Genomic DNA, 26,710 nt, shown 5'->3' on the forward strand with positions numbered 1-26,710 from the left:
CCTTCAAATAGTTTTGCTCACAGGGTAGCTGCTCAGCGCGGGGCCCACTCATCACCGAACGCTCCAACACGCCATCTCCAAATGGCCCTCACTCATTTGTCTTCCTGAAGTGTCCGCTGAAGTGTTTCAATCTACACGACCATGGAGAATGGTGTATTTCACAGTACGTATACGACATGTACCAACCAACTCAGAGCGGTTGCTGTCTGTCCATCTGGTTGTTTGGCACTTTTGGGTGTGTGGTGCCGCAGTGCATGTAGGGTGCATGAACGTCTTTGGTACTCTGACTTCTCTGGAGACACTCAGAAGTGACACTGCTGAGCCACACACCAGATCCATTCTGCCTGTCCTAATTTGCTTTCCCCTATATTGACACACGCATTGTGTTTGGTGTTTGAGAATGTGCATTGTTTATAGCATGACAGCATCTTGTAGTTTTGATGGCTTAACATTTAAAGTTTTTTAAATGTATTCTTGATACTGACTCTAAATTTTAGATGAATAGTTGGCAAGTGTTTTTACCTAAAACCTGTAAGCTGTCTCTCCATTCTTATAATTTTGCATGAGCACTTTAGCTGGTACGATTCTCCAATCTGTCACTTTTGAGTTTTCTGTGCATTAAGGGTGCATCAAGAAAGACTTTACTTCACCAGCGTCTTATGTTTCCTGTGTTCCTGGAATAGTTCTGTATCTTACCTTTTAGCTCTTGACTAGTGTCTTATTTCCTGTTTTCCTGGAATAGTTCTGTATCTTACCTTTAGGTCTTGACACATTTGAGTTGATTTTGGTATAGGGTGAGATACAGGGAACCAACTTTTAATCTTCTGCATTAAAATATAGTTTACCAGCACCAATGGAAATAAGGAAATGGTGCCTGGGTCAACATAACCATTTTCTGAACATCAGTAGAGAATCAGCTCGGTGGGGAATGTAGCTTTATCTCTGGGGCCATAAAGCTCTCGTCATTGTAACCCAAGCATGTCCTTCAATCCTTTCAAGTTTTTTTGTTGTTAGCTAATGGCAGGTTGGTGGGGTCTTTTTGGTAGTTCTATGTGAATTTTTGTGATTTTCTAGTTCTCCAAAAGGATGCTTCTCATATTTTTAAAAGGATTGGACTGAGTCTCCAAACTTCTTTGTCTGGTATAGGAAGCCTTTCCATTTTGGGACTTCTCCATGACTTTCTTCAGTGCTTTGTAATTTCCACAGCAGGGGTCTTTCAGAACCTCAGCTGAACTTCCTCCAAGGTATTCGGTTTCCTTTACAGAAGGTTAGTAGCAGGATGACATTGGGCCTGCATGTAGTCATTTTTGGCTTGACCTATCTGGACGTCAGCTCACACTGCAAACTAGTGAGCCCCAAAATAAGAAGCTTAGGAACAGAGCAAGACAGCCCTGTCCTCAGCAAGGAAGACTATTACTTAACACAGACACTCTTTAATGCAGGTAACAGTGATTTAAAGATTTCTCATTGATAGATCATCCTCTTCTAGAAAAAGAAATATCTATATATCTGAGTACTATTTACCTATAAAAAGAATAAAATCATGTCACCCATCATCAATGGCAAAATGAATCTGAAGGGCATCATGTTAAACAAAAGAAAAGCCAGACATAGTAAAATTAATATTGCATAATATTATGTCATGTGGAAGCAGAGACCTGAGAGGACAAAAGCAGCCATGAGTTATGAAAGAAGACATGGGGGTTGCAGGGAGGAAGATACCTCCCTGAGGAGCAGCAGACATATCAGTATGTTTACACTTACACACACACACACACACACACACACACACAAACACACGTACACACCATACCTTAAACAGTAGAATAAAAAGTTAAGGTCTGGAGCAATATTGCAGTGGGGTAGCTATAGAAAACAGCAATGTTCTGTACACTCCCAAAAGCCTGACAGAAGGGCTGCGTAGACTTTTACCATAAAGAAACCATATACCTGGGGCTGGAGAAATGGCATAGTGCTCAAAAGTGCGGACTTCTCTTCTAGAAGACCAAAGTTTGATCCCCAGTACTGACATGACAGCTCGCTGCTATCTAATTCTATTAATCTAACCCCACCCTCTGGCATGTAAGCGCTACACAGACATAAATGCAGGTGAAGGGGTTGGGGATTTAGCTCAGTGGTAGAGCACTTGCCTAGCAAGCGCAAGGTCCTGGGTTTGGTCCCCAGCTCCGAAAAAAAGAAAAGAGAAAAAAAAAAAATAAATGCAGGCGAAACACACAGACACATCAAACACCCTCGGGAAACTCGAGACGCCCTAATTTTAACATTACACCACTTACACACTTCAACATAGCCCATCAATGAGTACATTTTTAGGATTTTAGGTAAAAAACCAAAAATCTCTCATAGAGCATACAACATCTCATTTCATGTCCTCATTAGGAAGAAAGTCAAATCATCTCTCTCTCTTTTTTTAAAATTACTAGGATTGATGGTGTATACTGTCAATCTCAGGAAATTATACATTGTGGGAAGTAAAAGGTTGAGTTTAAAAACAAAACAAAACTAACAAAAAGAACGGCTCTGCGTTCTGGTTTTATACTTATAAGTACTAGGAACAGAGTCTAAAGGACGCCCGTATACCCACGTGTATTATGATGGCATCCTATTGCTGGGACAAAATACATGAGGTAAATAACTTGTAGGACACCATTTGAGTTCTGTAGTGAGACAGTATCATGCCAGGCAGCAATGACACAAAGAGGCACCAGGGTTCCATTTTATGAATTCAAAGAGCATAAGCTGTGCCCTCCCCTAACTTCCTTGCACTGGCCCACCTCCTAATGGCGGTTTCACCTCCAAAGTGTTGAAAGCGTGTGGATGACCTCATCTTAGAAAACCTAACAGTGTGAGCAGGGTGGTGGCACACAGTGTACAATAAGTACAGTAATGGGTTTTTTTTTTTTGTTTTGTTTTTTAAAGATTTATTTTATTATATATAAGTACACTGTAGCTGTCTTCAGATACACCAGAAGAGGGCATCAGATCTCTTTACAGATGGTTGTGAGCCACCCTGTGGTCGCTGGGAATTGAACTCAGGACCTCTGGAAGAGCAGTCAGGTGCTCTTAACCGCTGTGCCATCTCTCCAGCCCCAGTAATGGTTTTACTCACCGAGAAACTCAGCAGTCAGGTATGAAAAGCGACAGGCACCTGATAAAACACCTTGCGGACGTGGGAAAACGCTGGCCCTTGAGCGTCAGCCATGAGCCACGGGACTGTTCAACCATGACTGCTTCTGTACTGCACCAAGCTGAGGACGCAGCCACACGAGCAGAAGGCGACAAGGTAACAAAATAGTGTTAAATCGGAGGGGAAAAAAACATAGCATAAGCGACTGCTTAAAACAGTGGTTCTCAACCTGTGGGCTGTGACCCTTTCAGGGGTCCCCTGAGACCATGGAAAACAAAGATAATTTACCTGACGGCTCGTTAACAGTAGCAAAAGTACAGTTCTGAAGTAGCAACAAAAGTAACTGTATGGTTGGGGGGGTCACCACCGCATGAGGAACTGTGTTAAAGGTCACAGCATTGGAAGGCTGAGAACCACCGCTCCTAATGAGCCTGCACACCTCTCTAGAAAGAATGAGACTCTCTGGTTACGGGATGAAATGTCAGTGGAAAGTAACAAATTTCAGATAAGGACAGGCTGAAGAGATAGCCTATCAAAACTATGACGGTGTCTAGGAAGAATAAAAGCAAGAGCCGTTCTCCTCCATTACAACTGTAAGAAATGGTAACATTTAGGGAGCTGTAGGGATGAAGGGAAGTCCTTAAGGAGCTTTAACCATCAGTGAAGTGGTGATGACAGCGGGCGATTAGTGACGGAGCAGAATAGCGAGATCATGCAGCCAGGAGAGGAGCAGAAATACTGCGAAGCACTCAGTCACCCTGACTATTCGGCAGAAGGAAAGCACACCAAAAGTGTGAGAGGCTCTGTACCCCTAGTTGTTACAAGCGAAGACACCACCATTTTGTGCCTAACAAAGATTTATTTTTTCAGTTTGAAAATATAAACAAGGCAAAAACCACCTGGTTTAGAGCTTCTGCTTTTGAACAATGCAGTACTAACTATACACTGTTACTCCCCCATACATAAAACCACACGTCCTGTTAGAGCAAAGTATGGGCTTTTATTCCCAGGAATAATTATCATTATATGATATCTTTACCAATTCTGAACCCAATTCTTTGACTACAGTGTATACAAAATTCATTTTGCCAGGAGCTGCAGAGGAACATGAAACCCTCAAAGGGAAGGAATTTATCTTAAAACATGATAAAATGAAACACCTCATTTAAGATATTAGGATCAGGGTTAGGGATTAGATATTAGGATCTTCAGTTTTTTAGATTTGAGAAAAGTCAACTGGATCACTTTATAAGTGAAAGTAAAGAACACTGTTCATTGGTCTTCCTGTTACAATGTAATTAAGAAAACCACCAGACAGCACACTGGAAAGCAATGTCCTGGACCGGCTGCTGATTGACACTGCAGCATCAGCCGCCCCTCCTGCCTGGACTCTGAGCTCACTGCTGTCTCCCTAGGACCTAGCCCCACGCCTGGCACACACAACACTCAAGTAGTTCATACAACGGACACACGACTGTATAGTCAGCAAATACTTGTACAGTTCTTTATTTTACTAGCACTAAACAAATCTACATAAAATACATTACTAAGGTACAGCTGTAACATTAGAAATTAGAAATGGCATAGGCTCTATTTCATACTGACCTACTTTAAAAGACAGCTATAAACTTTAAGGTGCTCAAAGTTCTTCCTTTTACCATATTTAAATTTGTGATGGGTTGAACATTATGGTGACCTGAGCTTTAGGACCTGACTGGGCACCATTTCAGGGGTACAGGAGCACAGGGCCGGAAGAGGGGCGCTGCCTCCTTCACTGTGGACAGACACGCTGTCTCGCTTCTAGCAGCTTTTCTACTACTTCTTCCTGACTGGTGAGAAACATGTACAATGCCTTCTGTCATTAGGCAGGTAACCTTTCTCCAGATAAACTGTGAGACCATCGTGAATATCACAAAGGCTGTAAGAATCCGAGGTGTTGCTGACAGACATGGCAGGCACTCAGCATAAAGAAAATACCTGACTTTTAATAACCTATAAGTCTACCACTCATTGGCTCCTGGTAACTGGCCATCTCACTCAAGACTGTCAAAATATTTTCTAACTTAATCTCTTTCACCTTTCAATGAGCTGCTTCTAGGTTTATCTGAAAAATTTAATAGAAAGCTGAATAGCTTCTGTTTATGGAATATTATTCAAGGGTAAAGAATGGACCAATTATATTATCCCAACCTCTTCAGTGGATTAACTACAAAACCAAATTAGAAATTCATTTAGCTACCCATCATTAGCTAATTATCTTCCTCTGTCCATGAAGATAGCAACACTCGCTTAAAGGCATTCTAAGTTCATTACATTCACTTGATTTTCTGCAGTCAAGTAGATACCAAACATCCATTTTGTCAGGCAGTACTTACAAAATACAAAAGAAAGTTGAAATGCAGGATAATTTCATAGCAGCTTACCAGTGTATGTGTGTATGTATATATCAACAATACAAATTATTTATACATATATTTAGGTTTGCAAACAGAAAGGAGCGGCAGTAAATGCATCTCCCTTCACACTGCCACCATGACACAGGTGACATTTAAGGGGCATCAATAAAATACTATGCCCACCAGCGTACAGATGACAGAGAACAGGTCTACTGTGGCCTGAAAGACTCTTCTGCTCTTAGAAATCTACACGACTCCTGAGATCTAAAGCCCTGGAGCCAAAAAATGTCAGTAAAACCTCTGAGGATGAGACAAAGCAAACTATCTGAAGACTCCCTCTTACCCCGGGCTACTCAAGATTCTCTGGAGCACAGGGATTAAAGGGTTACCACACCTGGCTTGAAATCAGAACATCGCTTTAGTGTCCCTTCCTAAAAATGCCAAGGACCAGAACTGCGTTCAGCTTTAGACATTTTCATGTTGTGAAGCATGTGTGCAAACAGCAAGTTAAGATTAGCTACAGGCTAATCTGCAAGTCTAAGATGAGCCTAATATGTCAGAAAGTTTTAAACACCAAACGTCTCATCTTTTGGACTTTGGAACAGAGGATCTTTAACCTGTACCACCAGCTTTCAACATGCTCTATTATTTTTTTTCTCTTGAATCTGCAATTCTGGTCTGAATATGGGGCCCCATACAGGTTAGGCACACGCTCTAGCCCAACATTCATTCTAATGTGGGTTTCCCATGATATATTGACAGTATTAAGTACTTCATTACTTAATGCGTGTGACACACACACACTGTCTGGAAAACATGCTTTAACTAAGATTGTTACGATCTTGTCTTAAAGTACACCAAAGTTAAGCTCACTCTGCCACTCCCACTGTTTGCAGTTCGGTGTGCGTGTGGGTGACCACTGTGGTAACACAAGCATGATCTAAGAGTCAGCACAGGGATCTTGAGTAACCATCGCCTCTAACAGAAGACAGCAGGAATGAATACTAATATTTGGGTGGTGATCAATCAAGTAGACAATTGGTTTAAAAGCAGTTGTTCACTTCAGTAATTCCTATCCAAATATGGTGGGTGGCAGGTCCTTTCTGAAGTCCAGCAACTCCTCTACTGAAGGTCACACCCACGCTTTCCACCCTGGGAAGAGTCGGCTGAGGTTTTTGGGGTCCATGGCCTGCTGGATAAGCAGGTTCACCTGTCCGCCCACACTGAGCACGGTGCCCTCCTCCACGCCTTTCAGCTTCTCTTGCAATCTCATCAGGACGCGCTCAGCTACTTTGTTGAAACTCTGGTCAGTATCACTAATGGTAAAAGAAAATGAAGGTTACAATGGGGTACAACTGGCCTAGGAACGAGAAAATCTAAGTAACAACAGGTCCTTCCTGGAGTCCCCCACCTAAGACTTCGTTTGCACTCCTGATCGTCTGCACTGGGGGTGGACTGGAGGTCAGTCTCGTCTTCTGGCCTCTGCTGTAAGTACAAAGCTTTTAAAGGGTTCATAGTCCAATCAAAGAGCGGGTCGTACAAAAGAACCTAGGCAGGAAAGACAAACAATGTGCCTGTTAATTATGTGGTTAAAAACAACAGCAACCACATCATGAGGAACCACCAATCACAAGGAACGGTGAATGGGAAACTGTAGGAAAAAGAACAGCTCACTGTGGTTTACCAAGGGCAACACAGAACTGTGTGTGTGCGGCTAGGTAAGGTTTGGGTTCTAAAGTGACACAGGCATTGTAGGTGGAGACAGAAATAATTTCTCAGATGCAGTTCCCTCACTCAGACCGCTGTGGCAAACTGTTCACTGAATCTTCTAAAGGACACTGCTCTGCTCCTGCTATCCCAGGCTTAGTCAGTGCCAGTGAGAGAGGAATGACTCTTAACTCTGCCTGCATAGGGACAGTCATTCACAAAACACCCATGGTCCTCCTGCAGCCCTAGAAATCTGGTTTGCACTCGGTTAGCACTTCTTCGTTAGAAGCAGTGCAGAAGACACTTGTGTGCAGCCAGCCAGCCAGGCCTGTACTCGACTTCCTGTGTGTACTTCCCTGTGCAGGAAACAGCTGAGTTCTCATCTCACATATCCTTACCAGGTTGCAAGTGACGGCTAGAGGCACACAGCTCTCACTTGGGTAGATTAGTATCGTAAGCACTGTAGGTATGGCTTTCTTCCCTCTCTGTCCTGGGTCAACAGGAAATGATGAGCTGGGTTTAAGCGTGTGCAATGCTCTGCAGGCCGCAGCTCCACTCAAGTGAGCTGTCTCAAAGCTGAATAGCAAACAGGCATGGCCACAGCCTCAGCAGCAGACCTTGCCCTTGAGTTATGCTTGCCACTAACAGTGCTGACACCCTGATTTCCATCTCAATTAGCTCTGAGATTTGTAGGGAAAACGATACATGCTGTTGATTTCTCTTCATGGAAACCAATCTCAAAGTAATCCTACACAGGATGCACGCAGACTTACCTGTATGCGTATGCACATAATCATGTGTGTGGTGTGCCTGGAAACCAGAGGTTAATGCCAGGTGCTTTCTTCAATCACCTTTCCTCTTTACTTTTTGAGACAGTATCTATCATTGAATGCAAACTCACTGATTTAGCTAGACCTGCTGGCCAAGAGTCCCAGAGGCCGCCCCACCATGCTAGGTTTTGACATGGGTTCTTGGGATCCAAACTCAGGCCCTCGTGCTTGTGGGGCAAGCACTTTGCCAACTGAGCCATCTTCTCAGGCCCATATGGGATGTCTAAGATGTCAAAGTGCTCATTAGTGTATCAAAGAATAGAGATTACTTAACAATGCTATAATATTGCAAGAAATGTGAGGGGACTAGAATCGTTTCTAACCCCAAACTTGTGATGTATGGAAACGCTCACTGTGCCCCTTTCTGCTGCTGCCTAAGATCACTCCACAGGAAACACAGCAACGAGTGACAGCAAATGAGTGACTTTCTAACAAGGCAGGCTGGTGGCAAAGGAATGCAGACATCCTGTGCACGCTTTACCTCTACAATGGTGAGCAGAGCTTCCTGGGAACTACGCATAACTTCCATTGTTTTTTCACAGCACCTGCAAGGGAAAACACTACAATCGTAGATTCTGCAGGATCCTGTCTGCCAGGATTTCAGCCCTTCTATGCCTATATGTACTTACAAATACAATTCCCCATATCATATGTCAAGGAGCAGAACAGCTGACTGAGACAACATTTAAGAGATGCTCCAGAAATTGATACAAATATATACAAATGCTTATATTGTATGGGTGTGGATGGTTCCTAAGCTCAGCACTTCCAAAGAAGACTACGGAATACTTTGTCTTGATTACTGAGGCGAGTATTAATTTATTTTGACGAGCTGAGATTGTGGACCTTTGCTGGGAGAACTACAAGGACGGCAAAGTCTTTGGCTGGGAGTTATACCAGAACATGGTTCTTTCATACAAAACCATCATCTTTTTAATAACGCCATGAGCATCAACAAAACACCAAAAAGCAGAGTGAGTCAGCTAAGCCTGAGTGGCAGCATAGAGGGAGGCCTCTTGCAGACCACATAGGCCATGCTGGATCAACACCACAGTGGTCAAAGCAACTACAACAACAAAACCAAAAACCTATTAGTGCCCATACTAAGGGTCTTTTCCTTACTACTATAAAACACTGTGCACATTTAAATCTAGGAGCTGAATAGTTTTGATAGCAAATATTCCCTCCCTTACCTTCTGAAGACACCTTCCACACCAGTGATACCCATCCCGTCCACGATATCTCTGCTGAGTCTAAAAGGAACTGTCTCTGGAGTGGGAAGGATCTTCCCCTGTTCAAAAGCCACTCCTAAAATAAAAGAGACATGAGGCAAGCAAGTCTGAGAGGCCGAGATACTGTCTCTGCAAGTACGTGCTAAGTCTGTAAAGGCAGCAAACCATTTGTTACTCATGCTCTATTAGTCCCGGGTGAAAAGAATATATATTTTTGCTATATAATTCCACTTTTGCTTTCCCTGAATATCTCAGCTTCATTATCTATGAGAATCACATCAAGTGCAAAAGTAACAGCTTCCTGATACAGGACAGCACATTAAAGGACGATTTTAAAACTGGGTAATGTTTAAAATGTAGAAGACGTGTATCAAACGTTTTAAAACATTTTAAATTAAAAACAGTTTTGAGATACAGACTCACATGCTGATTTTCAGGCAATTACAGATTCACATGTAATTCTAAGAAACAATGCACCTTACAAACTTTCTACCCATTTTTCCCACTACAGTAGAAAACCATGGTACAGCATCACAGCCAGAATATGAACCCTGGTACAACCAAGACACTGACATTCCATCACCGAGAGATCTCTCATACGCTCTTTTTAGCCACACCTACTTTCCTCACAGGGCTTGCCGATCTCTACACATATCTCCATTCATCTAATGACCACTATTGTGCTTAATTCTATAATTGTCATATAAAATGGATGACGTTGCAGCTGCAGTTAATGCTGGACTTCATTATTGCCTACATGGAATGTTTTCCTCCTACGGCTTAAAAGATGCCTTTTCTAGGACCATTTCCTTTGATGTGCTGAAGAGATGGCTTAGCAGCTAAGATAGGCCTCCCCTTGGTTTGTGAGGCTTACTTTTGGTTTTTGTTTTGACACGGGGGGGAGGGGAGTCCCGTTTCATAACCCAGACTGGTCTGAAACGACCTATATAGCCTAAGCTGTCATTGAACTCATAGCAATCCTCCTGCCTCAGCCTTTTAAGTGCTGGGATTATAGTCATGAGCTACAACGCTCACTCTGGTCTAGGTTTTCAGTACTAGAATCCCAAAGCTTCAGTGTGAGATCAGAGCCTGCTCCAGCGACTGTAGCTGTCTCTGGATGAGCTGGACTCGCCCTGACATCCAAACTCCCTTTTTTATATTGAGCCGTCACAGCTCTCCAGAAATCTCACTAATGTTTTCAAATAATGTGCAAAACTCATCGCTTTTTAATTGTTTATAATATCTGCCATATTCCTTCGCTAGATGCTTTGGACGTCTGGAAATCCTCCTCCCACTGTCCCACTGACTTCAATGGCACAGCCTACTACAAAAATGTCCTTGAATCCAATCTCCTTGTCACAACAACTCTCGTCCCAACCGTCATCATCTCATGTCCACACTATCATTTTCTCTCTCAACTTCTGGTCCAAGTTGCTCAGAAGATTAACTAAAATTCAAACCCCATGGTCTGCTGGTTAAATAGTTCTCACTTCCTACCATCTAACAGATTAAAGCTCTCTCGCTCACCTTCTCAGTGTACTACCATGCTGTCTCGAGCTACTTAATTACTGCGAAGTTCTCTCTGGCAAGGTTATTAATCACCCCTCCTCGCTAGATCCCTGCCCTCTCAATCACCCGTCCTTCTTGCCTTGAGGACTTGACTGCCACTCAATCTTACAGCGAGATTTACTCATTGTCACAGGTGCCCACAGACACTCCTCTTGCTCACCACGAGTGCTTACGCTTAAAAAAAAAAAAATCCTGGTATATTTTCCTGCTGATGTGTCTTTAATATTCAGATAGACAGTCTTTGGCGACTAAATATTAACGGAAGACACGTATCTTTATTACTCACCCAAATCTATGTGCACAAGTTCTGCTGACTGCTCGTTTATCAGGATATTCTGGACATGCCTATCACCAAGTCCAAGGATGTAACCAACTAGAGGAAAAACCCAAAATCAACCATGTGAAATCTCTAATACATATGCAATTTTTAAGTAGCTTAGACTTTAAAGTTACTTCATGAAAATTATATACAGTGAATAGTGTATAGGGTTTAAGTAAAATCTAGCCAGATACTTTAACGCATTTTGCATTTTACAAATAGATGTGCTGCTAAAAACATTTTCCCTTTCGTCTGCCTGATGGAACTCTGGTGACCAGAAACTGATTGCTACTTTATTCCACCAGGCATAACTGCATCCCTACTTTTTAAGACCGATCATGGCAAGCCTTCAAACACCTTTAACCTGATAGGAGAAAGCATGCAGTGTTACAGAAGAACCACTGGGTAGGGAGTAAGGATGCCACCATGTCTGGCTGGCCCTACTGTTAACTGAGCCTGCTTTCCTGTTTATAAACCAAGTCGCTTTAATCCAATTAGAGGTTTTCATGGCAGAAGAGGTTCCTACAAATACTGAGGACCTCGCCCAAACATGCATGCCCTGCCACTCTAGGTACAGCACAGCAGTGGCAAAGGGAACTGCTTTAGTTGCAAATTAACATGAGACGGTCTCCACATGTCTGTCAGTTCTCATGTTCTTGGATTTTGTTAACAGCTTTAACTTTATTCCAGTCTCATAAGGAACGAAAAAGCCAAAACATGAGATTCTATTAAGCAGAACAAATCAGTGGTTTTGTACAGAAGAATAAGAAGTCAAACAGCAATATCAAAGGCTTTATTTCCTAAAAAAAAAAAAAATCTCAAAAAATGAGATAAAATAAATCACATTCACTACATTAAAAACTAAACCAAAACTGGTTTTCTTCCTCTACCTCAAAGTAGAATTCTCTCTATAAAGATGGTGCAGGCTAACAGTCTGCTGAACAAACGTGATGCCCCTTGTGAGGACAGTCTGAGTGACAACCATTACTACCACCATCTCCTTGTGAGACAGAAGCAGCTATGTGATCAATACGTAAGATCTACAGGATTACCGATAGACGACGTGGCCACACTACGCGTATACGCCAACCGTTTCTCAAACCAAACAGCTGGATCCAAGAATTTTTCCATGCAGAAGTAACGGAAAACTGGCTCAAAGTTTTGGCAAATAGTCATGAAGGTCTCATACTTCTCTTCAAAAGACTTCTTCTGCACTTCCTTTAAACAGAACATTTTTTCAGTATTATGCTCATGCTATTCAGCTATGCTTTTAGAAGAAACAGCTAATAGGTTATAGGGGCAATAAAAAGTGAAAAAGACACCCTACCCACAAGAAGTTAGCAATCTGGTCAGGAAAGCCTTTAATTCAAGTGATAACTGCATTGGGATCCTCTCAGAGCACTTTTTAACTAAATTCTAATTTGAAGGTTCTTGTAATGTAGATGAATGACATGGGAGATTCTAGAAGTGCTCCTAATAATCTCCCAGTAATCTCAGGTGGAGTCAGAGGACGCAGGCATCAGACTTCTGTCCTCTAGAACCTCTTCATGGAATACTTCCTGAAGCCAAGCTTAGCAGCTTCAGTGGGCTCAGTGTCCATCTGAGGATGGTGTCCTGACCTGGCCCAGACACCTCTGGCTAACGGAGTGACGATTACCACTCCATTCCCGACACAACATCTTCATTTCAATCTTCCAAATCCAAACGTAGCAGCAGCAGCCCACTATCCAGAAGACTGGGAAGAGCACACCTTTCTGTACACTGTGCTTGTTGTTTACTTAATAGAATTTCATGCAGGTATAGATCATGTACTGAGTATACTCCCCCAGCCTGTTTCCTCTCTTTTCTCATTTGTTATCCTCCTCTTTGAATCCTTTGTGTCCCTAAAAAAATTATAGTTCTGCTCTCTTTCATTTTATACATACGTACTTTCTTCTTTTTTTTTTTTTTATTTTTAAAAATATTTATTCATTTGTTTGCAGGAATATGTCTCTACCACATGTACACAAGAGCTTGCGGCAGTCAGAAAAGGTATCAGATCCCTTGGAGTTACAGTGTGAACCACCAGGTGCTGGGAACCCCAGTCCTCTGCAAGAGCAATAAGCACTCTCAATCTCTGAGCTATTGCTCTAACCCTGAGAAAATATCTACTGACGTACTTTCTTCTTAAAATCTAGGAACCACAAATTTGAAAAATTATACATCTGTCTGAGCTGGTTTAATTAACTTAGTATTATCTCCAGCTGCACCCGTTTTTTTCCTGCAAACAACGTAACTTTATTCTTCTTTAAGCCTTAAAATTTTCCCATTTTCTTTACTGAATCCTACGGCTTGACACCTAGACTGCTTCTAGTATTTAGATACTACGACAACCCGGAATCCTTCAGGTATACGAGCAGTATAGCTGGGCCATACAGGAGATGTGTCTGTAGGTTTTTGAGAAACCTCCAGGTTAACTTCCACAGTGGCTGGACTGGTTTACATCACCAGCAGCAGCAGTATTTAAGGGCATCTGTGCCAGCATTTGTGTTTTATTACTTACAATGTTTTTTGTGTTCTATTATGCTTCATGTGTATGAAATGTTTTGCCCACATGCCTGTATGTGCAGCGCCATGGGTACCTGTTGGATCCCCTGGAATGCGGTTGAGGATGACTGTAAGCTGCCACGCATGCACTGAGAACTGAAGCCAGGTCCTCTGCAAAAGCATCAGGTACTCTTAACCCCGAAGCCACCTCTCCAGTTTTATTACATTTTTATTTACTCGTGTGTGTGTGTGTGTGTGTGTGTGTGTGTGTGTGTGTGTGTGTGTGTGATGGTGGTGCTTGGAATGCATGCACCACAGTGCACATGTGTCAGTCAGAGCAGAGCCTGTGGGTCCTGTGATGGGAACTTGGGTGGTCAGGCTTAGCAGCGGAACCTTTTTACCTGCTGAGCCATCATCTCTCCAGGCTCCCTGTCGGTCTGCCTGGGGTAGGAGAGCATCTCAATGTCTGGTGACGTAGAACACTCACTCACACGCTGGCTCAGATTTCATCCTCCTACCTGTTCAGTTCATTAGGCTACTTACTGATTTGCCATTCGTTTTCTTATTTCCTTTTTTAAGTTTCGTTTATTCTAGCTATTACGCTCCTGTCAGGTACAGAGCTGGCAAAGACTTTCCCGATTCTGGAGGCTGCCTTTTCATTTGATGACCTCGCTCCTTTGCTGTAAAGAAGCCTTTAATTCCACATGATCCTGCTTGTTGACTGCTGACTCCACTTCTCAGTGGCTCAAGTCCTATTCAGAAGGACCTTGTGTTTTCCTCACACCTTTCTTTCAGAGTACATTATCAATTTTAATCAACCAAATTCTATCAGTCTTACCTCTTTAATGTATCTCTTATTTACCCACAATTCTTCATTAATTAGCCTCAATTCAAATAATAGCCCTAATCTGTTTTCGCAAAACCACAACATACATCACTGTCAGAATTATCCTCCTAAAATGTAAACTTGAAGCCAGGCAGGGTGGTACATGCTTTTAATTCTAGCACTCAAGAGGCAGAGGCAGGTGGATCTCTGTGAGTTCCAAACCAGCCTGGTCTACATCCTGAGCTCCAGGACAGCCAGGACTAGAGAGACCCTGCCTCGATGCTCCCCTCCCTCTAAGAAGTAAATCTGACATCCTGAGTTTTCACAAGGGTCTTTTTCACCTATAGAATAAACACTTGCAAACATTTTACAGCAAACCTATGCTTTTTGGGTCGATTACAAACTTCAGCCTCAACTATCCCTTCTTAACACCCAAGTTTATGTGGTCTGTAACTACACATGCCTCCCGCCTTCACACTGTTTAAATCCCTTCCCATTTCACTCACACATACATTCATCTCGGTAAGTTTACATCTTGTTTCCCCCTAGCACATTCAACAGTTTCTCATGAGGTTATGTAGCTTGTATCCTAACACTGGGTGGCTTTGTGAACTACTAAAGAACCCTCCGACTCACCATCATTTTCTTTTGGCACTGATTGGCGCTGAGATCATTTGGCCTGTATCTTTTATGAGCACCTTCTTCGTTGTTAACAAGATATTCACCAATAGGGATGGTTCCTGTGCACCACTCAAGAACACCGCTTCGCTGGGAGAGGGGAACCACCTGAGATGAAATCACAGACCTCCGATCAGAGAGAGACATTAGAGGTGCCGAGGTTCATGTACCATCAGCCAGTGCAGAGGGTTTTCTCAGGATCTACCAACATTTCCACCTTCAGGAGATAAAGCCCTGTGGAGGACTTAAGCTCAAGAAAAGATCTTTCTAGCTTCTGAGACTTCAGAGGAACCACCCACCTCTCACTACCCACAATTCTCTGAGGCCCCTCCTGTTAACGATACTCACAGTACCTGCAATCAGTCCACACGGATTTGCTCCTTTAGTAGGGGATAAACTCTCCTTTCATTCTTTGTTTTCTGAAACAGCATCTCATTATGTAGCCTAGGATCCTTGAACCTGTGACGCTCCTGCCTCAGCCTCTGCTATGTTAGTACGCTTTTGCTACCCAGGAAACTTAGGGAATTTCATCCAGAAAATAATTACTTGTAACTGTGGTCTCAATTTCAACATACTGTCATTATTCAATGGCATGTATTCTTGTTCACAGTCTGATTAATTCAAGAAGAAAAAATATCTCTAAACATAAGTGAGGCACTGAGTCATTTTTGAAAACATGGTATATTATAAATATATAAATGCAAAAAAATAAGCAAATACTATTTTATATGTTAAACAGCTTTGACAAATAAAAGACTTTATGAAATCTGCAGAGGTGAAGCTTCTTTTGTGCCTCTTGCTGTGTTTGCGCCCCCTCCTACCAACGCACTGCTTGCTAATTATCATGCTCATGTAATTTTGTTGTGCTATTTTCAAAGGTATCTATGTAAAAATAGCTGCAAATTTTATTTTCTAATGAATAAATGATTATTGGGGATGTGAGTACCAGCCATATATATGGTCAAAGAACAAGTTTAGCTACAAATTTTAAGTAATGCTTGTTTATCTCAGTGAATCTACAGCATTATCTTCCCCAAGACCCGTACGTTTTGATGTAGTCATGTTGTACAAGACTTCCTTCTTGCCTCCTGCAGGCTGAGACTCTGCCAGCCATGGTGTTTGTAGAGATCCTCACAGTTTCCCTCAGATACTGCTGCAGTCACAGTCTACTGGTGAATATATCAGCCAGGAATGAAATGGCAGGGTGGCAGGATGGCAGGATGGCAGGATGGCAGGGTGGCAGGGTGGCAGGATGGCAGGGCAGCAGGGTGGCACCATCTCTAACTTGGTTGAGCAAACGCTGCTAAGGTAGTAACAATCCAAAGTGACTGCTGCAATTTAGACTTAGCAGAAAGCTGTCACTGGATTTTCCAACATGTCTGTCTGAATTCTACTTTTTGCCACTTTCAGGCTAACTGTAGCACACTGTGGTTTTAGTCTGTGTTTTTCAGATGTCTAATGGAATAACATGACCGTTTACTGGTCACTCAAACTTTCCATATGAATTCTGTTCTTTTCTATTTTTGACAATCTTTAAATTCAGTGTAAGAATTGTTGATATAGTCTACATGTAAATAATCTTGTGTTATAGTATTATAATTCGCTTTCACTATAGATCTATGTTTTTATGGCATCTTTATTATTATTATTTTTACTATTATTTAGATATGTAAAACTATTTTATGTTTTGTGTCCCAAAGAATCCTTTAGTTCAAACTCAGGTTCTCATGCTTGTCAGGCAAGCATTTTACCCATGGAGATATCTCCCAAGCCCCATCTATGAAATTTACATAAAATAAATGAAAATAAGGTGTCTAAGCTTTATTCTGACTGAGAGCAGCACCTTTGGCTGAGCCAAGAAGAAGAGGTTATTTTGAAAGCTGAGCTGGGTAAGTAAGAGTTTATGTTCACTGCTGAATTTGAGATGCCTTAGTCCTCTATGCAACTAACCTTACAGGAAGTAGTCCTTCTAAATGGCTATGTGTTAGCTGATGTCATCATTTGAATATGCTTGGCTCAGGAAGTGGCACTACTTGGAGGTGTGGCCTTGTTGGAGCAGTGTGTCACTGTGAGCATGGGCTTAAGATCTTCACCCTAGCTTCCTGGAAGTCAGTCTTCCATTAGCAGCCTTCAAATGAAGATGTAGAACAGCTCTGCCTGCACCGTGCCTGCCTGGATGCTGCCATGTTCCCACCTTGATGATAATGGACTGAACCTCTGAACCTGTAAGGCAGCCTCAATGAAATGTTGTCTGAATGAGACTTGCTTTGGTCACGGTGTCTGTTCACAGCAGTACAACCCTAGCTAAGACAGCTGACCTGTCTATTTTCAGAGTCCAAATCAAAGACAAGCAAGGAGTCACTAAAAGCAGATTAGATTTCCAAAGACAAAGGTATCAGGGCTTAGCCACAATGGACAAGTTTTCCAGTGACAGGAATGGCTTCTGAAAGCCCCTGCTGCTGTGATACTCAGTGGCATTAAGGACATCAACCCCAAATACAAAGCTAATTCTTCAGCTGTCATGTGTACAGTCTGAAAGCCTGAGCCTTAGAACATGAAAGCGTCCTTTTATTGGAGTGGTAGCATGTCTGTACTCAGACAGGAGACAGCTAACACGCACTTCACCCTTGTTCTACAGCTAAGTCAGAGCAGACAGGGGTCAGACTGGAGGCCCTGGGACCAGGGCAGCATCAGCATTGCTTGGTAAGACTCGGTCTCAGGCTCCACTCTAGATCAACTGCTAGAATCCTGAGCACAAGCTCAGCATTCTGTTTCAAGAATCCCTCAAAGCCTGGGGCAGTCAGTGGTTATCCGTGATCCTAGTACTGGGGAAGTACAGACAGGAAGATCAGGAGTTCAAAGTCACCCTCAGCTACAAACTGAGTCTGAGGTCAGTCTGAGCTACAGGAAACCTGACCTTAAACACTTGTACAACGACAAAGATGGGGTAGGTGGGGTGGACAGAAAGGAAGCAGGGCGAGAACAAAGAAAGGGAAGAAGGAACAGAAATCCTATAAGTGGAGATGGCTGCAGAAGCTTGAGTACTAATAATCTGAGCTATATTTAGAAGATAAAAAGACTTTGGGGCTGGAGAATAGTCAGCACTTGTTGCTCTTACGGAGGACCTGGCTTCAGTTCCCAGTGTGTCTATAAGGCAGTTTACAGCCATGTATGTGAGGAAAACACTCATACACATAAAATAAAATAGATCTTAAACAACAACAACACGGCTGTTACAGACTTTTAACTTTGGTTTTAGCATTGAGAATGTCTTAAAAACATCTACTGGGCTGTTAGCATACACACTGGGTTTTAGAAATGTACTGGAAACATTTTATGGCTTATTCAGTTTTACTGGCTTTCTCCAGTCCCATCCCACCACACCTCAGTGCAGGATATTGAACTCTGGGCCTTAGGCCTGCTAGGCAAGCATTCAGTATTCACTTACATTTTTATTGAAATTGTACTGTCATACATTATTTTTAAATAAGCTGATATTTTTCAATGCCATCCCATTTAAGACATTTGTTAGTTTGCCTTTACATGTTATATTTTCCTAATTTTTAAATTCATTCCTGCACTTGTCACCACCACTCCTAGGCAGTTTATTCATGTCACATACTTGTCGGAATGGCCGGCACCTACATATATTGTATATATATTGTATCAAATGTGCAGATGTGTCCCTGAATTTTCAATTGTTAATCGCTGTGCCAGCAGTGACAAGTGCTGGCAGGGTATTTGTTTGGTATTGTCACTTCTGTGGCCCATCACCTGCTTTCTATCAGTAAATGTTTGTCACCCCCTCACCTGCCCCAAAAGAGGCTTCTCCGAGATTACCACGGTAAAAAGCAAGCTGCCATGGGGGAGGTCATGGAAGGTCACATGGCCTTCGATCTGGCAGCACTATTACCGTATGGACTAGGTGCAGTCGGTGGCGCTCGGCTCAGAATGGGTAAGCTGTGGGACCTCTCCCACTATGCTAATAGCTTTTTCTTAGGAGAAAGGAATGTGAATTTTGTTTAAAATAAAGAGCTGGTGGCTGGAGATGGGGCAGACGAAGGCAGAATGTCTTGGCAGAAAGACAGAGGCAGGAGACAGAACCATGGACAAAAATGAAGCAGGAATGTAAAGAAAGAGGGGGTTGGGGTTGGGGGGGGGGGGGGAGAGAGAGAGAGAGAGAGCTCGAGCGAGCGAGCGAGCGAGCAGTGTGAGCCCTTGCCCGCCTTGTGGCAGGGACACACTGGCAGGCAGCTTAAGTCAGAAGCTAGCTGAGAGACTAGCCTGCCCCAGCAAAAAGGTCAACAACCTTAAACTTTACAGGTCTCTCTGTGTCTTTACTATTAAACCTTAAGTGGGACACAAACACCCTGTAATACATACTCCCCTTCCCCCCTTTTGACACAGGGCCATGTACATTTTCTTTGTACCAGTCCAATTTTAGTATCTGTGTGCTGCAGGGAGCACAGTGTCACATACTCTAACTGTTGTGAAGGGAACGCTTTTCCACTCTTTTTAAACAAGTATTAATGCTTAGGTTTACTCCTGGTACATGTTGGGAGTTTCTACAGAAAAGACTTGCAGCATCTACCCTTCTGAAAATAAAAGAAAACAGCTCCTGAGACTGCCCTGACAAGAGCTGGTTCTCGACTAGAAGTGAATTAAATGCTTTTCAGTTTGTTCCTGTTTTCCTGGGGAAAGACAGGTGCAGCAGCCAGAAGTCCTGATACAGCAGTGACAGAGGATGGGGATGGGAAGAGGATGTGAGAACAAAGCCAGAAAGGGACAAACCCAGGGAACCTTCACCTCTTAGGACCAAAGATCGGCTAATGGGATCAGCAGATAGAATAACATGCCTTGAGGATTTCTCAAGTAAACTGTGGAGAAAACGGAAATGGCTTCCGTTTGGTTGGCTGTCCTCTACCAAGCTGCAGCTGCAGTGTCTTCTCACCTAGCATCCGACTTTTGGGAATCTTTCCAATAGGTCGACCCGATTATGAACGAGGCATGCATGTTCACTGCATCTGTTCCAGGCAGAGCATCACTGTGAGTAGTAACGCAAGCCCAGAACGAAACAACCAAAATGAACCATGCACACACAAACGGCAGCATAGTCCCTACAGTAATTACTTACCACAACCAAGGGAGGCTACTTCTGTTGACTGTAGAAAATGTCTAATGGCAGCTGACATTAAATCACACTAAGTTGAAAATTAAAGTTGCACTGTCCACCCACAGAGGGACAATCTACAGCCTCTAAAGCAAAACCAGCGTCGGTCTACGTCCGTACAGCTTGTGAGCAAAGAACGGCCTCGCAGATTTTAAAGTAGGAACACAAGTCACCTTGTATGTGCAGATGGTCAGTTTCCTCTTTCTAGTCTCGGTGTTCCTCTGCAGTAGCATATTGCACATCTGGAAAACCTGCTGCATGACAGCATCTTGCCTCAGGTCATCGCGGCCCTTCAGAGCAACCAGACATAGACAGCCACGTTCACTTTGTTATAAGCACAGAGAGTCAGAGGAGGCAGAGCAAGGCAATCTGAGTTTCTATGCACGTCTTCAGAATCTCTTAAATAATTAATACCTACTGTCACTTTTCGTTTAGAAAAAAAAAAATCTATGAAACTGGGAAGCAGACTGATATAAAAGGCCAAGTCTCTCTTAGTTGCTTCTCTAATAACTGAACTCTCTCACCTGAAGGCACAATATAGAACACCTGAATAAAGTAATATTTCATTTCTCTTTTCTGTCTTCAGCAAGACCCCAAAAGCACCCAGGCGAGCAGTGCAAGCAAGGAGTGTGCTACTTCCCAGGAGCAGGTGGCACGGTGTCAGGCTCGGGACATTGAGTAAAGGCCTTAAATCTGTTCTAATCACCACCAAAAGCACCCCCCCCCTTTAACAAGTAAGCTCATGGTGTGTGTATACCTTGATAACATATTTTATCTTGAATCAACTGTGTAAGAACCTGCTAAGCCCAGTAGTGCCGACCTACAGTCTCAGCTTCTCCAGAGCCTGAGGCAAGAGGGTCTTAAAATTCGAGCCCCTCCCAGCGAGCTCGGCATGACCCCATTTCAAGTAAAACCTAAAGGAGAACTGGGCTGTAACTCAGTGGCAGCCAACTGGTGAGCTTGAGCAAGGCCCTGGCTCTAACCCGTAAAATCAGGAAACGAGACAAAAATTAGTCTTTCAGAGAAAGACACACAATTTAAAAAAGCAGTTCGGTTCTACAAAACTGTATTTCTACTTCACAAATGTTTTCAACCTGTCCTAATTCAGGATAAAAACTAGATCCGGACAGCCAAATGAGGCAAGGAGAAACCATCCTGACACTGATGGCATCAACCCTCTAAGGACTATAGGAGAAACAGGAAGTCTCACCTTCACAAGCTGTCTCCTTTCCTTGCCATCAGAACCCACACAGTCTATTATTTTTGGTAAATTTAAGCCTCCGGCTAAGCGAAATTCTGTTTTAAATGACTTTATAGTCACCAGCTTTTCATACTCTCCTGTGGGGTCAACCTAATAAAAGGTGACAAATGATTATTATAGGACAGACAAACAATTAACACAGAAGAAAAACAAAGTATTAAGTAGCAAACAGAACCATAAATGACAACATTTATGGTTGTTTAATAAAGTTAGAATAAATGTCACAGATATATGATGATTTTCATTACTTTTGCTTATTGGTGTGTATGAGTGTGCATTTGGGTGACCACACACATGTGCGTCACCATGCTGGTACCAAAGCTGAGCTCTGGTTTAAAGGGTTGGCAGCCAAGTGTCTTTACTTGGTGAGCCATCTTGTCGACCCGGATTTTTAAGATTGTATATAACGTAGTTTACTTTCTTAAACATCTTTTAATAAAACTTCTGCATTTCAAGTCAATTAGATAGTGTTGCTGAAAAAAACTACTGAGAAACTAGGACTCAGTTGTCGTTTGCATATGTTAAATAATCTAGGAAATTATTTAATTCACAAGAACATTGTACAGATTTTTAAAAGTAAAGAGGAAATATTCAGTTAACCAACGCGGCTTCTAGGTGTTAGCCTGCATGGTCAGACCTGGTGACAAAAGCACTGGTTTTGTACGCACTGGAAGCAGAGCTGTGTCATGGACTTAACACCGCAGCTTCTAAGATTAGAATGCGACCTACATCCCGCCCACATGGCAATTCTGGGAATGGAAGATCACTGTGAATAGCTGTCTTGTGTGTGCACAGCAACTTAAAAGTACTGTAGCACCTCTTGCTTTACTGAAGTATACAGTTACTCAGAGCCAATACATCCCGTTGCATACTGAATTATTAAAAACCAAAACGACGATAACAAAAATGACGGAGTGGTGTTGTACACCTGCAAACCAGGGGCAGAATGTTTCATCGCCATGGGCATGAAATGCAGCCACACACTTAAAAAGAATAATAAAGTGAGACACAATGGATGGGCCACAGGTCTAAGTCCCAGGTACTCAGGACATTGAGACTGGATTGTCAAGTTCTAGTCTTGTTTCAATTACAGAGCAGGTTCACAGTCAACTCAGTGAGACCCTGCCGGAAAAACTAAGTCTAAAAAGGCTCCACCAGTACCTAATAGGTTCGGTCACTAGAGTTAAAATAACAATAAAATAAAACAGAAGGAATTCTTGGGAGAAGCCTGTGACTATTTTAAGGCTTAGGCAAAAAAACAAAAAAAAAACCAAAAAAACAAAAAAAAAACAAGAAACATGAAACTATAGTCATTAGCCATTTGGACTGAAAAAAAAATCTACAAATAATTTAATCTACTAATGTGTAATTTAGTCTGATTAAAAATCAAGAGTTTTAATAGTAAACTACCTTAATTTCCATAGTGGGAACAACAACGTCTTCTAAATTCTTCAGTTTAGTGATTGGCTGGTTGGCTGGAATGCTGATGCCTTCTGCATTAAGAATAAAGGGGTTTTAGTGGCAGCTGTAAATGGAGACTAGCGCTGCAGACCAAGCTGGAGCTGCGGCAACGACTCGTTCACACATACTTCTCTGGTTCCTCCACTGAGAGGCATCCAGGTTCGCCAGGATGATGTAGGCATCGCAGAGCGCCTCCATGTCCTTCACCATTGTACGCCTCGCACTTCTGATTGTATGGATTATTCTGCTTGCAGCCTCTGCTCGATCCTACCATCAACCACAAAGAACAAGAACCACCCAACTGGTAAGCTATACAACAAGAATGTATGCACCCATCTGGATGACGGAAGGACTATAGTTCTTCAGATACAAACAGAACACCCACCCAGTGGGTGAAATGCACACATAAGGACATTCAAGGTTAATGACCTGGGCACTTTTCAAATATCTGTTTTTCTGGGCCCAGAGAGATGGCTCAGTGGTTAAGAGCACTCGCTGCTTTTTCAGAGGACCCAGGTTTGGTTCTCAGAACCTGCATGGCAACCCCAGGTCCAGGGAATCCAAAAACTTCTCCTGGCTTCTGTAGGTGCCGGATATACATACGGTGCAGGCCAACCATTCGTGTACATTAAAAATAAACGAATATATTTTTTTTTAATTCTGGGGTTTGTTGTGCCCACTGCTTCATGAAAATAAAATCAAACTGGCATTTATGCTCTGGGACATGTTTAGGAATTGTTAACCAATTCTGGGTGGCAGCTCCATAATACAGGATACAGAGCAGTACCAGAAACGTGCATCCTTAACGTCTCTGAGAATTAAGACAGGAATGTTCTGGGAAAGAACGACCATCACCACACAAAAGCATTCTTGTATTTAACCCAAATACCTCATCAAGCTGAGAGCTTTCTTTGGGTGCATTCTTGGTTATTCTGCCCCTTCTTGCTGTCTCTGGTTTGCTCAAAAACTCATCTTTGTTTGCATTTGCTAAGGCCAGGATGATGAACAAGGTGTGATGGGGGTGATCCATTGAAATCCTAGAGATGAGCTATCAGAAGATTAATAACTGTTAGTTTCATGCGAATAGAAAAAAAATTTAAATATACATTTTTCGTATTACCTATCATCAAATTCAAGTTAATGTCATTATTGTACAGTAAGTAGCGTGTGTATCTGTCTGTGAGAGAGAGCTACAGCTGAATGTCAGACATGAGAGACAAACATCTGCAATGAAAGAGAAAATTTAATACTTTGATTTCTCATTTTTACTAATATAAAAGACAGGTAATTATTACATTTTTGACTTCAAGTCTACTTACATTATTGAGGACTTCATGAAATCCTAGGCCTCCTGTCATTTTGGTCCCCATTCTAGCAGCCAATTGGTACATGAGAGGCAAAAACTTATAGGAGGAAATCTTCATTCCATCTCTCTGCCATTAAAAAAATGCAAAATATAGAAACGTGTGTGTAATATAATCTTACATCTAAGCCAAAATAATGGTTTCTAAAATAATGGTCCTCCACTAAGTACACCCTAGTGGCTGTCAAAACTTTACCAATTAGACAATTTCCCCTACCTGAAAGTCTTTCTAGTGCAAAGCCTAGGTGATAATAAAATTCACCTAGTGATTCAGTGATAATAAAAATACTTAGCCCTCAATCAAACTGTACCCAGAGCTGGTATGCTAACCACCACATCCATTCCAGTGACTCCGAGGAGGACAGATTTGAATCCAAGTCTACTGTGGTCTCAACTCCCAAGAAGTCAGGGGCAACAGACTCAAGTTCCTTTCCCCATATGCCAGAGGCAATTAAGTTTAACACACACACACACACACACACACACACACACACACACACACACACACACACAGTGGAACAGATTAGTTTTGTTGATTTTGAGTCTTACCAGTCTTTCCATTCTGTAGAAACATTTTATGTATCTACAAACAGAAACTTCAAACTAAATGACAATATATATTTATTTTATGACCACATCTTAAGATTTCTTTTCACAGGCTGGAGAGATGGCTCAGTGGTTAAGAGCACTGACTGCTCTTCCAGAGGTCCTGAGTTCAATTCCCAGCAACCATATGGTGGCTCACAACCATCTGTAATGAGATCTGATGCCTTCTTCTGGTGTGTCTGAAGACAGCTAGAGTGTACTCATATACAATAAATAAATCTTAAAAAAAAAAAAAAGATTTTTTTTCACTAAAAACTTACAAGTACTCCTGTATATGCTGTGATTTTTTTTTTATTTGTAAAAGTGCTCTATTGGAAAAAAGAGCCCTCAAAAACACAAACAAAAGCAAGGAAAATTCTTGCTTAGTGTCACATTGTTTTTGTTTCCTCTTCTCCAGTGTAGTTCTATGGACTCCTCTATGTCATCTGCAAAGGTAAAACGCTAAGAGAAGTTCCATTGCCTCCGCACAAACCCATGTCACTTAGAGTTTACAAAGTGCTTATCTGTGGAGCACCAGACCCATTACAAGGGGTACACAGACACTGAGGAGGCCATGGCCTCCGTTTAAAGTGTATGGGTTAGGTAAGACTTGCCTTCATCATGCCATTGACTTCAGAGACTCCAGAATTTTCCAGCCAGAGGGAGCAGAGTCGGAACACCCACAGATCATGTTCTTCTCCGCTTAGTAAGCAGCTGATGTAGTTCTCAACTGCTTTACACAGGAAGCGTTTACGGTCCTCTTTCAGTGCACGGAGAGCACATTCATCTAGCTCCAGTTCTCTCTGAACCTTTATTGTGTATCTTGCATTTGATAAATTCAAACATAAAAGTCACAAAACTTTACGTAACTATAAAATCGTACATGATATACAACATAAACGAAAACCAAGGCGTTTACTCCAAAAAACCCTAAATATAATATAAAGGAACTAAATGGCTTGTCACACCAGCAATTACTAGGTCTTCCACACACCCACGGACAGAGTAGACTCCAAGTTAGTTCTCTGCTTACTCTAAACACACAAGAACCTAGTGCAGACTTAAAAGTAGCGTGACGACATCAAAGCAGGCAGGTCTTCTATACTTAGTGTGTATCTAGCAAAACAAACTAACATCCATGTACTCTGCCAAGAGCTAAACCAAGACATTAATTATTCGGAGGAAAACACGGCAGTGTATTAACCGACTGCAGTTGTGATTAACCAGGAGAGGATTGAGGAAGCCTGTAAAAATGCTAATTTAGGTGTTCAAAACTGTAATTCAGATGACAAGCTCAAGGCGGTCTTCCTGTAAAACGCCCTTTAGCGTATAAAGTTACCTGTTCGTCTGAATTTTATGCTCCCTTATAAGACCCACTTCTTCCTTGGCTCTTTTTAAGAGAGCTTGCTTGTTTTCGAATTCGGACGACTTCATGTAGTTCTCAATCCTCTGGTACTGCGTATCAGAGAACCGCGCTAATGAGAGGAAGGCCTTCATCTGTCCATTTCTGAGCTCTCGGCTGTCGCCATCATAACTGCCAGCAACCTTCACTGCCTTCAACAACACACAATCCATTAAGACCATGTTTATAAGCATAAATAGAGCTAGACTCGCAGCCCAAGGCAACCCACTCACTTCT

At 42.3% G+C, this 26,710-nt stretch overlaps 1 protein-coding gene across 6 annotated transcripts in view; it reads right to left on the minus strand.

The window, feature by feature from the left end:
- Positions 1-3,987: 3,987 nt before the first annotated feature.
- Atm (ATM serine/threonine kinase) overlaps positions 3,988-26,710 on the minus strand; it is a 104,102-nt gene continuing 81,379 nt past the window's right edge. For 5 of the 6 annotated variants that reach the window (XM_039081069.2, XM_039081070.2, XM_008766222.4 and 2 more), the window contains 15 exons: positions 26,411-26,625; positions 25,686-25,893; positions 24,443-24,556; positions 24,013-24,171; positions 23,252-23,390; positions 23,073-23,155; positions 21,612-21,752; positions 20,575-20,691; positions 15,190-15,339; positions 12,254-12,419; positions 11,169-11,255; positions 9,275-9,389; positions 8,563-8,626; positions 6,956-7,092; positions 3,988-6,860 (listed from right to left, as the gene is read on the minus strand). In XM_039081069.2, coding sequence (XP_038936997.1) covers positions 6,677-6,860; positions 6,956-7,092; positions 8,563-8,626; positions 9,275-9,389; positions 11,169-11,255; positions 12,254-12,419; positions 15,190-15,339; positions 20,575-20,691; positions 21,612-21,752; positions 23,073-23,155; positions 23,252-23,390; positions 24,013-24,171; positions 24,443-24,556; positions 25,686-25,893; positions 26,411-26,625 — 2,079 coding nt within the window. In that variant the 3' untranslated portion in view covers positions 3,988-6,676. The remainder of the gene's footprint in view (positions 6,861-6,955; positions 7,093-8,562; positions 8,627-9,274; positions 9,390-11,168; positions 11,256-12,253; positions 12,420-15,189; positions 15,340-20,574; positions 20,692-21,611; positions 21,753-23,072; positions 23,156-23,251; positions 23,391-24,012; positions 24,172-24,442; positions 24,557-25,685; positions 25,894-26,410; positions 26,626-26,710) is intronic. The other variant, NM_001106821.1, reaches the window with a different exon arrangement.

Source organism: Rattus norvegicus, chromosome 8 (assembly GCF_036323735.1).
Source record: "Rattus norvegicus strain BN/NHsdMcwi chromosome 8, GRCr8, whole genome shotgun sequence".
NCBI classification, from domain to species: Eukaryota; Metazoa; Chordata; class Mammalia; order Rodentia; family Muridae; genus Rattus; species Rattus norvegicus.